Source organism: Lathamus discolor, chromosome 5 (genome assembly GCF_037157495.1).
Source record: "Lathamus discolor isolate bLatDis1 chromosome 5, bLatDis1.hap1, whole genome shotgun sequence".
Lineage (NCBI taxonomy): Eukaryota > Metazoa > Chordata > Aves > Psittaciformes > Psittacidae > Lathamus > Lathamus discolor.
In genome coordinates this window covers 97,071,394-97,086,150 of record NC_088888.1, presented here as the reverse complement: position 1 = coordinate 97,086,150, position 14,757 = coordinate 97,071,394, and the positions used below count along the sequence as shown (strand labels likewise).

The following is a 14,757-nucleotide window of genomic DNA, read 5'->3' as shown; positions in this document are numbered from 1 at the left end:
CTGACTTTTTTTTAAAAACCAGCTGACAGTTTACAGTTGAAACAGCCAGATACTAGTTTAAGAAAATCCTGAGATGTATTAAAAGAAAAATTCATAGTAGTTAATTAAGAGCTTTTGGGGGTGCACTTCATCCTTACCCACTGAACTTTAGAAAAAGCATGTAAGGGCTGACTCTTCTGGCTCACACATTGTGAGGCTGTGCATTTCTCTGAAGGATCACCCATGTGACTTCTCTCCTGTTTCTATACTGGATGGGAAAGAATGAAAAATAGTGCTGCAGATCTTCTGTAATTTACACTTAAAAAAAGAAAACAAAAAAAAAGAAAAAAGGATTTCTGAAATGAGAATTTTGTAAAAATTTGAACCTGATAATATTTTGGCATTGCAACTGAAAGAATTAGTCTTAGAATCATAGAATAGTTAGGGTTGGAAAGGACCTTCAGATCATCTAGTTCCAACCCCCCTGCCATGGGCAGGGACACCTCACACTAAACCATGTCACCCAAGGGCTCATCCAACCTGACCTTGAACACCGCCAGGGATGGAGCATTCACAACTTCCCTGGGCGACCCATTCCAGTGCCTCACCACCCTAACAGGAAAGAATTTCTTCCTTATATCCAATTTAAACTTCCCCTGTTTACATTTGAAGCCATTACACCTTGTCCTATCACTACAGTCCCTGACAAAGAGTCCCTCCCCAGCATCCCTATAGGCCCCCTTCAGATACTGGAAGGCTGCTATGAGGTCTCCATGCAGCCTTCTCTTCTCCAGGCTGAACAGCCCCAACTTGCTCAGCCTATAGTTCTGCCACAGTGATTTGTGTCAGAGTCCTCTCTGACACAGGTGTTTGTGTGGTTGGGGAACTGAGTAGAATTGATGTAAAGAGTGGGGTGGGTGGGTGGTTTGTTTCTTTTTTAAAAAACTAGTCAGGCAAAAGAAAAGCAAAGACCAATTTCTGATTTTCATTTTCTGCACTGATACTTGTGCTAGCACAATGGAGCTGCTTAGGTGCAAGAAAAAGCAGGACAACTGGGTTCTTACTGGCATTGTTGTTCTATGCAACTTAAAGAAGCTGAACCCATAGCTTTTGTATTTCTTTTTGGAAACTCTTCTGAGTATAGCAAGAATCAGTGGGAAGGAAGAGTGTACATGTGCTTGCTGCAGCCTCTCGCTCTCTTGGATTTGGGATTGTATTAATTTATGGAACAGTAAGTTGTTGCTTTCTTTGGTTAAGGAAAAGCAATTTCTTGTCTCTCCTGACTTTTCTCAGCATCTGAAGGGCTTTAGCAAATGCCTAGATGAGAACTACTGTCAAAAGATTCTGACAGGATCTGATGAGCGGTCTGTGCTGCGGGCCTGGAGCCTGCATCCCTCCTTGAGGCTTCCTGAGGCAACCACAGAGAGGTGGCAGGACCGTCTTGTGAGATAGCTCTCTAGTGTAAAGTGAAGCAGCCGAGGCAGAGTCGTTCCTTATGATTCTTCTAATCCATATTGCACAAATGTTCAAAAACTACGGAGAACAGTGCAGTAATCATCCTACTTCCAGTCTCAATTCTGCCACAGTAACACTGAGAAGGAAATTTTTCTTTCCTACCATATTCCCAGGGGTTTGAACACACCCTACTTCAGACTTGCTGCAAGTCATTACTAATCAGGTTAAAGTTTTATTAATAGCTTATTTTAATTTAAAAATGAAGTATTTTGTGTCTCAGCTGACACACTGGCATTCAGTTCAAATCATAGTTTTAAGATGAAACTCAAACGTTTTAACTCATGTCACAAAGCTACAATTTATTAATTGCCCATACTATAGGAGTTTGGTGTATCCTGTATCTGTGACTGCTTTGCCAAAGCAACTTCTTCATATGTTTAATATGCAAGAAACTCCTTTAATTGCCTGCTTTCCCTTAGTATTCTTATGACTTTCTTTAAGGCACTGAACCAAAGTAGAGCATGTCTTTATTATAAGAGGCACGTAAGTAATTCATATAATACAACCATTCCTTTTCAGTCTTCTCTATTGCTTTAATGAATTCATTGTTAGGATTCTGGTTAAATTGCTGCTTTTTTTTTGAGCATTCATGAGGCAGGAAAGCATAATGTAATATCTAGTTCCCAAAACAATGAGAGGAATCTTGTAGTCCTCTGAGAGCAAAAACTAGCTTGTTTATGATAGAAGTTTGAGCTTTCCAGCATGGACTTGGTGTAACAAATGTTTCTTGGTCTTTTGTTTTTTCTTCTCATCTTGACTATGGTAACAGGTTGAGTAAATTCTTCCAAATCACTTTTTCTCCCATGTTGAGATTTGATAAATCTTAGCAATATGTGCCTCTTGTGGTGGTTTCACATGCAGGTACTACATAGCCTGTTAACTCTTTAACAGAATGTTAACCCCTTTAGCAGAGAGTTAAATAATTAAGCAACAGTTTTAAAGAACAGTTTAAAATATTTAACAATTTAGAATATTATTATGAGAAATACAAGGGCATGAAGAATGGATGTTGAGGAGGTCCAGACAACAGCACATGGACTGATGCCATCAACAGACCAGGTACAATCCAGAAGCCTAGATTCCCTGAATGGATCGGTGACATCCTATGAGTTATCCAGCATCACTCAAAAATTGGAAAACTACTGTTAAAATTATTTGCTGATGTTTTGGAGGTTGGAAAACTTCTAGAGTATTAGTGGCATGGGATGTATTTACAGTAGAAGGAAGTTTTAGTAAAGGTATGTCACTGGTGCAGCAGCTTTGTTAAATCCCTGAATAAACATCCTGTAAGGTTGTTTTGCCATTTTTCTCTTGTCATGCTTCCTTAGAAGATCTATTTACTAGGATTAAATTTTTGCAAAAGTGACAGTTCTGGTTCCTTCATGTTTTGTTGCACTGCTTGAAGTTGCTGAATCATGTGTCAGCCGTGCAGTTATCAACAGAAATGCATTGTCTGGTATGGTGTTAATACCTGTCATGACTGTAATTCTCTGTGCTCCATGCTTCCTATCAGTGACACAGATAAAATGTTAGATGCCAAAGAAGAATCTTAGAAATTTAGTACACTGTGGAACTTGAATTAAGGAGCTAATTGCCCCTGTAGTTTTCTTTTGGCTTCATTAAGGTCATTCCCTGCCAGGTCTTTGCAGTCACCTCTGCAGGTCAGGCTCTGATTCCATTCTAATGATACTGTTCTGGTAAGAGTAGTGGTGGGAGAGGTATCAAATAAGCAACTTCTCTGAAGCAGAGCATGAATTGGAGCCACAGTGTTTAACAATGTCTTGGATGTATAAGCAACATTACTCATCAGAGTTATTAACCACTTTTTCATTTGGGTACTTTGTAGATAGAAATTCAGTTCTGCCATCAGGCTTACTTTCACTGAGTCAGGGGTATGTCCTCTCATGTCAGAGGACTGTTGCTTTCTGTTTCTGTATCTTCCACTCCTTTCATCTGTGCAAGACACAGTAATTCTTGTGTCCCCTTTTCTTTGATCTGGAGGGGGAAACTGCCTTCTAGTTTCTGCTGCTTCTGTAAGGTCTCCAGCAGCTTCTTGTTACTCACACACCTTTGACCAGATAATATGTATGCACCCCTAATTACTTCAGTCTTTCTGTTGTGCTTTTTGTTTGGTTTTGGGTGGGTGTGGGATTGCAGCAGTTGCTGGCCATTCTTCAGTTTAACTTCTGGCTAGACTTTTGCGTAGGGCAGCAACTTTTGACTTTATGTGCTCTGTAGCAGCACTCATTGACTGTTTTTGCTCTGTGTGGATAAAATTGCACTTCCTTGCATTTTTATAGCTCATATATACATGCCCCAGAACTGCCTGATATGCATTCTTTTTAACTTTAAAGAAAATAACCTGAACATGTTTGGGTTTTTTTTCCCTTTAAGAGCAGAAAAGCTTGGTTTTCTTCTCCTCCCTGCCCCCTTTTATTCTTCTAGTTCAGGTATTTATTCCATTTTCACAAGCACTTGTAACCTTCAGCCACATTCTTGCTGCCAGCTGTCAGTGATGATCCAAACACTCTGCCCTTTCAGAAAGTGAAGCTTCATTTGTTTAAAGGTTATAGTGCCATTTTCAAGTAGTAAATCAAAAGCTGTCTTTAAATACTCTCGCTATCCAGCATTCCTGGTCCTTTTCTGTGTTAAAAGAAGAAAACTGAGTCATATGTGATGACATTCTCTCATTTTAGGGCTTTTTCTCAAATGTCACAATATTTTTATAAGATTCCATTATATTCTGGGGTGGGGGAGTCCATCTAATATCTTCCTTTAACATTTTTGTTCTGCTGGGCTTCATGCTTTTGCAAATTCATGAGGCTGTTGGGTACAGTCTGTGCATATAGATGTCACAAATGTACAAACTCATCCATGTGAAACCTTATGAAAATATAGTCCTCTGCTAAAAGGATAATGTTCAAAAGGTCTTCTGCACCTTGAATTAGAGCATGTTATGTGATACATGAACTAAATCGTATGATCCAGCATGTTGTAATTATGACATTGCTTCAGGATTTCTCTGAGCTTGCTTTCTTGTTGCCTGATTTTTGTTTCAGATTGTTTCCATGCTTTGATTATCTGCTCCATATCTGTTAAATTTTGTGACAAAATAAACCTGTCTGTATAACTGATACCTCCACAACTTCTGCATCCCTAGATGATGATTACTGTTACTAACTGAGATTATTGGAGTTAGGAGGGGCAACCTTATTGCTAGCTTCAGCTTCCTGAGGAGGAGACGTTGGGAGGGAGGTGGTGGGCTCTTCTCCCTGTTATCCAGTGACAGGAGGCATGGGAACGGTTCAAAGCTGTGCTGGGAGAGGTTTAGACTGGGCATTAGGAAACATTTCTTTACTGAGAGGGTGGTCAGGCACTGGAACAGGCTTCCTAGAGTGGTGGCTGATGCCCGAAGCCTGTCAGTGTTTGAGAGGCATTTGGACAATGCCTTAATAACATGCTTTGAATCTTGGTCAAGCCTGAAGTGGTCAGGCAGTTGGACTAGGTCCGTTCCAATAGAAATACTCTATTCATATTTTAGGAGAGCAAGTAGGATTTCTCCATCCACAGCATTTCACAGGGTTGATAAAACTGGTCATTCCCTTGGTTGGTTCTCATTGCTTACTTGATACATTATTGGGTTTTTCATTGCTTAGCTGCAGTGTTCAATGCTAACGCCGTTTCACTGGAGCTCTGTTAACATTGTTCATAATTTTTGTGTTTTACATTGAACAGAGAAGTATTCCTCTAATAATGGAGTTGTGTAAAACTACACCCTATTTATCAACACTTTTAACTCCCTGCCATCTCATCTTACACATCTAAAAACATTTGCAACATCTCAGAAACATTTGAAAATAAATTCATGTGATTCCCCTCCCTCATGAGATGTAACATTGTGTTCAAATGAGTAATTGCACATTCTTTCTGACTTGAAATTTGCTGATACTCCTTCTCTAGTGATGCCTCCTGTGAATTTGCATTTATCCTCCTTGTCTTGTGCCAGAGCTTCTGATCTGTAATTAAGATTCTAAGCAAGTCTTCCCTTCTCAAACTGCAAAATTAATTCATGTCATGACTGAAATAATACACTTGGTGTGGGTGAAGCTGTTGCTGTCCTATGCTTTCTGTCTAAGCTTTCATGATTCACTGTAGAGAACAGTCTCAGAATTCTCTCAACTCGGGATTACTTCACAGTCTTACTGTTAAACTGAATGCAGCAGATCTGTCTACTTTTGAAGTTTGAGTTGCCTCTGTCCTAACAACTTTATTAGCAGTCTCTCTTCCCTCATTATTAATGGTTGTTGAGGGGTGGTGGGTTTGTTGTTTTGTTGTTTTTTTTGTTTGCTTGTTTATTTGGGTTTGTTTGGGTTTTTTTAATATCTCCCCCTTCTCCAGTGAGTTTTTCGGTCACCTTGTAATTCCTCTGTGCAATCCATGTTGGCCTGGTTTGGCTACAAAGATACTTTGCGATGCTGTCTTAGAAGTCATGGTACAGTCAAGACAAGGAAATGTGTACTGCTCTCCCCTTATCCACAAGACAGACATTTCGTCCTGGGAGGCAGTCAGATTAATCAAACGCAGTTTATCCTTTTTTAGAGCCATTCTGGCTGTTCTCATCCTTTCTTGCCTTTCAAGAGCTTGGAAGTAGACTCCAGAGGGTTTGCTCCTTAATTATCATGCTGTTCCAGCCTGTAGCTTTCTGGATCTTCCTTGTTGCCCCTTCTAGAACACGCACATGACATTTGCCCTTTACCCACCATCAGTAGCCTCCCCAAGTTGCTGTGACCTTTCAAAGGTGATAGAGAACAGCCTGGTAATGGTGTTGACTGGCTCCTTCAGCACATTTGGGTGCATTTGTATTGTCTTATGGCCTGGCACATGTCAGTTTTGCTTTATTGGTCCTTAACTCTGACTTCCTCTACTGCAGTACTTCACTGCCCCACACTGCTGTTAGCTCTGGGGAGCTGGTAGGCCTGTGAGCAAAGCTTGCCAGTGAAGTCTGAGACAAAAAAGTCATCGACTACCTTGGTCTTCTCCATGTCCTTTAGCACTACATCCCCTACCCCACTGACAGCAGCAGGCCTACATTTGCCTGATTCTTTTATTGTCAGTGTATTTGTAAAGGCTCTTGTTTCCATTCATAACCCTGTCTAGTTTCAATTCCAGATGAGCTTGGCTTTTCCAAGTCCATGCTTGGGAGATTCCTGCTGGGTACCCCTTCGCTGCTTTCACGTTCAAAACCTGGTTTTTGTGCTTGAGTTGAGGCAGAGGTTACCCATTCAAACAGACTGGCTCTGTGCCATGCCTGCTCTATTTCTAACTATCTGGAATGAACTGTTCTTGCGCTGTGAACGTAATCATTTTTGAAGATCAGCCCACTCTTCTACCCTCCTCAGTGGCTTCCCACAGGATCCTGCCTGTGAATTCCCTGAACAAGCCATCATCTGTTCTCCTGAAGTCCAGGGTCTGCTATTTTCCTTCCTCAGTTCTCTCAGGGTCATAAATCCCACCATCTTATGGTTGCTTCAGCCAAGCTGCCACAGACTTTGTCATGCTTGGCCAGTTCTTTCTGGTTTGTGAGTAATAGATCTGAGTGCCATCCTGATTAGGCTTGTTGCTCAATTGGGTCAAAAGAACTGTTCTTGATAGCCAGGCATCTCCTGGATTGCTTGTAGCTGCCAGGTTCATGAATATGTAGGAATGGTTAAGCTATTTACTGGATGCTCATTATCATTAACTCTGCTCTAACCATTTTATCTTTAATGTCATACTGAATTAACTGATCTCTGATCCCTTTTTATTTTGCTTGTATTCACATCTGAGATCCCTTTTAATGCCTTTCTTGGGATCATATTCCATGGTATTTGATGCTAAACATGATCCCGCAATATACACCTCTGCTCCTTTCTGAATATGAACCTCCACAGCTTTTCATACAGTTTCTTACCTGATAGAGGTCTTGCTCCAGACAACCTGTTCACTTCGTTTTGTTCTTCCTCTAAGCATGTATGCGGGTAGTGTCAAAGCTTGTCATGCTTAAGAAAGATTACCTCCAGTCTTATGGATTCTGTTCATTGCTTCCATTATCTTCTGTGCTTGTAATAAGAATAGATTTTTTTAAATGCATTTAGGCAGGAGTGCATTCACTAGTGTGCTACATTTACAGAATTGAAGAGTCTGGGAGCTTGCATGTTTTTAGAAGTTGTCAGAGGTCAGGATTTCACTGGTTGCATTTACAGATTCCCACAACTGCCAGCAAGAAAAATACTGAAAGACAGTTTGTCTACAGAATATTGCACTAGAGGATACTTCAGCAGAGCATTGTAGACCTGATTTTAAAAAGGGTAAAACTAACATGTGTAGTGAACACTAAAAAGCACTTTGAGGTGGCCAGCAGCTAGGTAGACATACATAAACTTGAATCATTATTTTGTATGGAATCAATGTGAGTGCATTTCAAACCATATGCTTGCATGATCTGAAGTTGTACATGAAGGTTACAGGGAGATGTTCCTCAGTGTTTGACTGCTATTGAACCCTCCAGGTGTGTAGGAGCAAGTTGCACCTGCAGTGCTTTGGTGTGAACCAGGTACTTCACACCCCTCTGTTACTACTGGTGCAGTATCAGTGAATCCTGGCACAAGGAGTAATTGAAATTTCAAGATAGGCATCTCTGGTTCTCATTACCAGAGTCTTCCCATAAGCTTGAATGATTATTAGAGGTGTGAAACAGGATTCAGCAAAATCCAAGAGACACTTCAGTTGCTACAGCTACAGGTTAGTGGTTTCCAACAGTCATGAAAAGGTATATTAATAGTGACTGTAGATTTCAAGAATTCCTAAGAAGGCTCTAAATATTTAAATAAATATATTTTTTACTCTAAATGAAAAATGTTAGAGAAAATTCTTGTATTCTTCAAATACATGCATTACGACAACTTTCATTTGATTTGTTTTAGATGAGAAGATTGTGGAAAAAATCCGAGCTTTACAAATGAAAGCCGAAGACTATGATGTTGTTAAGGTGATTGGAAGAGGGGCTTTTGGAGAAGTGCAGCTGGTAAGAATATAATGATTTAATGATTAGACAGATCTATGGCACTAGCCAAAACCTTCCTCAGTCTTGCATGCGTTATATCTAAAAATGCATTCTTACAAAGACGTAGTGTTATTTTCATTGTATCATGATGTCATTTCTGTGCACAGTAAACAGTACATTTGAGTTTAAGACATGGTGGATTCTCAAGGACTTAAAAAATAGTTTGCTATCCTTTGATCAAATGGAAAAGGAAGTTCATGGCAATTCTACATTTTTTTGGCTGCAAGCATCACTGTACAGCAATATCTGAAACTGTCCTATGAAAGCAGAAGCTAATAGTGCGACAGAAAAACTTGTTTTTTCTCTTGTAATTGTGATGCATTCTAGTTAACTGATACAGCTCATGTAGGATTTATTTTTAAGGCATTAACTACTTAACATTGTATCCTATATAATATCTAACGTAAGAATGGCATTACTTTTGGATTTATATTGTGGAGAAATCTTTTTTTTTTTTTTTTTAAAGCAATCAAAATGCATAAAGTAACTTAGTATATCAGGCATAGTCTGCTTTTCACTTAGTTTTGATTTTTCCTGGACTTCCAACTCATACTGTGTGATAAATAGCACAAAAAATGTGAACATATGATCCATATGATGGATTAATATGTCAGTTTTGAAATAAGCTATGGATAAAAGTGCCAGATAGAATTTGAGAATACAAACACCGAGGACAAGTTACCATGAGCTAACAGCTGTGCACCAGCTGAGCCATGCATTTCTAGAGGAAGAGAAGAAGAGAGATTTTTGCTTGTGCCTTTTGACATGGAATTTAGCACTAAGAAGCTGGGAGAATCCTATTGTCTTGTAATGTAAAGCAATTTTGGAAAATACAAAGATTGTTGGAACTTTGTTCAGAAATGTGGCAAGATCTTAGTTCTGAAGAGTTATAGGAGTTCCACAACATATAATGGCAATAGATTTGTTAGCCATTTATAAAATTATTTGCATTGTTTATATTAGTACTGGTGAAATTGGTTGGAACTGGGGAAGAATCCGCTGCCACTAGTTTAAGACTGTATGACTCATGGGTGATGAGCAAATTTAGATGCAATTCATGTAGCAGTTAACAACCTTCAATTGGCAATTAACTATTCATTTATGTCAGTTTTTAAGGCAACTTCATCCAAGTGTAGCAACATGAGAATGTAGCTTTCTCTCCCCTATTTCTTTCTATTTGCATTTTTTTAATGCAGAAGAACTTACGAAGTATGGTGAGGAGTGTTTCCAAAGATTCCCACGATTCCCCTTTTCAAATAAGACTTTAAAGATTTAATATCTATCTTTATATGTTTTTATATCCTTGCTGGCAAGAGATTAAAACCAAAACCTTCAGCAGAACCTGATTTTTTTTGCGAAAGGGCTGCTGCAGGGAGCTTTGTAAGAAAGCAGTCTACTCATTGTCTTTTCACTGACAGTCATGTCAGATGGTTTGTTTTAAAGTCTTCTGTTAGCCATTTTTATCATTATATATGTATCCACTTACAATAGCTAATAGAGATGCTCCCTTTCATGCACTTGTATGGGAAGTCATTGAAGAATTGGGTTGTAAGGAGCAGAGTTCCTCATTTGTTGAGGCAAGGAGGGAGAGATGAAGATCTCAATAATAGAAGTCAGGTGCATTTTTTGAAAGTTTTGCTGATGTATTTGCTGGGAGCATCCAAGAGAATTGTATTTTTAATGTGCTTCAGAATTAAAAATACATTGGTTTCATATGTATTTCTAAGATCCTACAGGTTTTTATGAATAATTTCTATTTTCTTAACATTTCATTTCATTTCACATTTAAGGTCTTCTCTGTTCTGGCTTAGAATAGAAACTTTTTTTCTTAATTCACTGAGTCATTCACAGTTTAAAGTAGAGTTGCTTTTTCAGTGCATGCACTGCAGTTAGGTACTTTGAGGGGTCTGAAGACAAACTTCTCATTTGTCTCATCATTATAATGTTGTGGTAAAATGCATAGTAGCTTGGTCATACGGGTTTGTTTTGGGTTTTTTGTTATTCCTATAGGGATTTTTTAATTCTTTATATAAGCCCTTCAAGCCCCCAAATAACAAAAGCTAAGAATGCTAGGTTCTAGAAGGGAACTTCTGTGTGTTCATATAGAGCTCTTCTGTACTTCTTGCCGACTTAACACTTTTTTGGAGGGATGTAAAAAAATACAAGTATAAATCATAACGTTATGCAGTCTTACAGCTAAAAAGCAGTAAGTTAATAAACAAACAGCAGTAGATCTGAACTAATATTAGCTGGTGATGAGGGCATACATACCTAGATTTTTTGCCTCACAAGGTATGATACAAGTTTAAACTATTGAGCTAAGCTCTATCTATTTCTGCTCCATTCAGAATGTTAACACCACAGTTGCAGATGATGGATTTGCCGTAATCAAAATATTTTGCAACACATTCTGTGATCAAAATAGAAATTTGCTTCAGTGGGGGCTAAACGCAGAAAGAACCATAAATAAAACATGATGAAGTATATGGGTTAAATTCATGAATGTCATGTTATCAGTGTGTGCCATTGTTCATAAATATTTGTAGCACGAATATTTGTTACGTATTAGAAACAGTTGACTATAACAAGCCAAATTTTAAGCTTATTCATATACAGCATAAAATAGTCAGCTATGTCCTCCTTAATTTAATTTTGTTTCCCCAAGCTTTTTGCTCCAGTCTGGTTTCTTCTTGTGAAAGAAGTGGTGTGGGAGAGACCAGCTTTCCAGATCCTAGAAGAAAAAAAGCCACATTCTTTACTGTTGTATCATATGGCTAGATTTTTGAAAAAACCCTCACTTTTCCTTCTTTCTTCCTCTCAAAAAATTAATAAAAAAATCAGCCCAGTCAAGTGAGCATCTGACTTTGGTGGAAAAACAATTTCTGTGTAACTTCAGACGTATTAAACTATTCTCAAGCTCTGGACTCTGGCTTTGCTGGGTCCGTAGTGATGGGGAAGGCAAAGAAAATAATTGCCAGCTGCCAGGTTGCTTCTGTTATGCAGTGCCATGAATAGAAGTGACTGGTGTCTAAGGCAGACAGAAAAATTGAATTATGGTGCTTAATATGTTACTTGTGGTTTATGCAGAAACAGTAATTTATGAAAGCACATCCTGAGTACCTCTTGTTTGTTTTCAGTAAGGAAAAGTCCTATTGATTTGAAATTGAAACATCCTTAGTTCCTTTTTTTCCCTGGTCTAATCATAAGGTACTGTAATGTTGCAGTGACACAGCAGGCTGACTAGATCATGTACTCAAATAGAAAACTAATGCAAGGCTAGCTCTTGTATTTGGGTAGCAAAGAATGGTTTGGGTGATAGTCTTCACTGTGTGATTTCTTAGTGTTGCAAATCAGTGGTTGGCGCTGGTTTAGTTTTTTCCATTATTTGCTTTCCTTATTAGGTTTAGTCCCCCAGCCACTGCAGATGTGTACCTTGTGTAGTAGTATAACTAAATATAAATAAAGCAGTTGTGGTCTATAATGTATATATAAAAATGTATAAATACATATTATATATATTAATTATGTATATGAAATTATATATGATATTATATAAAAATTATATATCTAAATAAATAAAGCAGTTGTGGTCTAATACCTGAAAATTCATCAGGGCATGAACTTTGATACTCTATCTGTAGTAATTTCTTAGGGTTCTATTCAAGTAATTCAGGATATTTGTGATTATTTCAAACCTTAGAATTCATTTCACAACTCCACTGTAGGATCTTTATTTTCTCTTATCATAAAAGAGATGGTACCATGATCAGTACGCATACTCAATCTGATAGCTTCAAATGGATAAGTTATATTTTTGGTTACTCCTTGTCTTCTGACAAGAATGCTGTAGAAACTAGAGATTTAGTTTGCATGTACTTGTTTTTTTAAAGTCTTAGGTTGATGAAGCAGAGTAGTGGGAAATTCTTTCTTCTTTATGCATTTTCGTAAGTTAAACAAGGCCATGTTACTCAGTGCTAATGGCATGAAGGGATTTTCCTACCTATTTTGAGAGTGAGCTGTGGTGAGCTGCAGTTTAAATTTGGCAGTTCATTTAAACAGTTGGAAGAAATTGAAACATCATGACAGTTTAATACATGAATAATATGCTATATGAGCCAATATATGTATGCACAAATATAGCTCTGAGTAAAGAGCACAGTGGCTAGCAGCTAAATAGACAGTCTCCAGCGGCCATGGTGGTGATAAAGGAGTATTATCGCTGGCAGGTCTGTTCACCTGTAACGTGTCCCAAGACACCAGTCTTTGGATGTGCCAGCATGCTTGTTGTTGCTTTGGTTCCTTCATTTTTATATAGAGAATTAACCTCTGTTGAAAATACCTCAAGAAGTAATTTAGCCAGCTAATAACCTATTGGCACCACCCTCAAGAGGTTTCCGGTCCCTCTAGCCCTGTACTTTGCTTCTTCTATGCGAGAGCATCAGGATTTGCTGACTTATCTGACTTACCCCTAAATAGTGGGAAACAATTATTCTTGTAAATGAAGGCAGTGGTGCGAACTGCACACTGGCAAGAGTACGCTACGATTTGAGGAATTGTAAACTACTGAATACGTTGCAGAGCTTTACATGAACAGTCACAGAAAATGCACCTTCGATTGAACATCTTTCAATTGAATATCTTTTTGAGGTTGCTGGGCTTCATGTTTCTTCTGCTTTTGAGCAGGGTTACAGAAGCTCTGCTTTATGGAGTAAAGTTTGTGGTGTACCACCTTGTCTTCGTAAGTAATCCATGTGGGATTAGTAAATAAGAAGGAGATAGTTTTTAAAATCCTTTCTAAGCACACCTTCACTTGCTGGTTATTAGTGTCTTAAAATATACAAGTTTATAGAGTTGTTGACACATGTAGGTAATGCGTTTCTGTTTTGGTGTTTGGTTAGAGGTTAGAGGTTTTTTGATCTGCCTGTACAGAAAGCTGTTGGATAGTGATAAACTATGCAAGATTCTAATGCTAAAACTTTTGTACCTATATCTTGAGAGCAAAAGCCTCCAATTTCAAGAACAGTAAATTCATAAATAATCCAGTTTCAGTTCATATTCTCACTCTTTCCAAGATTACACACGCACACACACACCCCCCTTCTCCTGTTTCTGGAGGTCATTCCTGTTGGTTTCAGCAACATTAATGTTTCTAGCTCCTCACGAGGAAAAGGCTGATGCTCCCATATTTGTAAACCAAATAGGTACCTCTCTGAAGCTTTGCAGTGCAGCGGTAATGAGCCTGAAACATTTACAGCTGTTCAGGAAAAAGGCCTATTAAATATTCTTTCAAGTAGCATAATTAAACTCAGACATTGTGTAAAACTAAGAGGTTGAGAGAGATGTTTTAATGTACTAAATGGGAGGCTTTTAAATGCACCAGAAAATCTTAACCATTTGGTTCTGATTTCACAAATTAGTCCACTGAATTTTTTATTTTCATGTGGAGAATATATGCTGAAACTTAAGATGCAGTTCATTTGTTTTTTCTGCTGACTCAGACATCTTACAGCTGAATACTTCTCACCTTGCTTTCAGTAAGGAATACTCAAGTGTGTTAAAAACCTGGTCCTTTAGTAGTTCTTTCATAAAGTAGCAAAAATCTAAGGTTTCAGTAACAGAGCAATGACTTTACAGTCTGTACCTTAAGGATCTGGTTTCATGTCTGTATTCAGATGAAGTTTTCAAAAATATTTTCAGATTTTGTCGTAAGAGTTCTAATTTCAGTTTTCCAACAAGATTTATGTTGCTAATTTTACACCATGTAAGGTAAATTTAAGAACTACTTCAGCAACTGGAGCAATGTTTTTTTTCTGGCAGAAAAAAAAAGAATTGTAAGAGCCTGAAGTGAACTGCCTGCAGAATTTCTAACATGAGTAAATACAAGGATAGATGGTATTTAAATAAGAAAATATAAGCAGAGTTGCGTTTTATTTCTCCTTACGCAATGGAACTTTTAATGAGCGTTTTCTTTTTCTTCTGTAAACAGAAATCTTTTGTGTGTGTGATTTGAAGTACGCACGCTTACTCGGGAAATGTTAAGAGCAGCAGCCCAGGTTTTTAGAGAAAGATGGTACTTTTCTCATTCTGACTTGTGGGTTGGGTTTGTTTGGATTTTTTGGAAGTGGTTGGTTGGTTGGTTGGAGGGGGTTGAGGTGGTTAGT

At 38.2% G+C, this 14,757-nt stretch overlaps 1 protein-coding gene across 2 annotated transcripts in view; it reads left to right on the top strand.

Annotated features, from left to right (window-relative positions):
- ROCK2 (Rho associated coiled-coil containing protein kinase 2) overlaps positions 1 to 14,757 on the top strand; it is a 105,055-nt gene that overhangs the window by 44,389 nt on the left and 45,909 nt on the right. For both annotated transcript variants that reach the window (XM_065681628.1, XM_065681629.1), the window contains exon 3: positions 8,457 to 8,557. In XM_065681628.1, the coding sequence (XP_065537700.1) occupies positions 8,457 to 8,557 (101 nt within the window). The remainder of the gene's footprint in view (positions 1 to 8,456; positions 8,558 to 14,757) is intronic.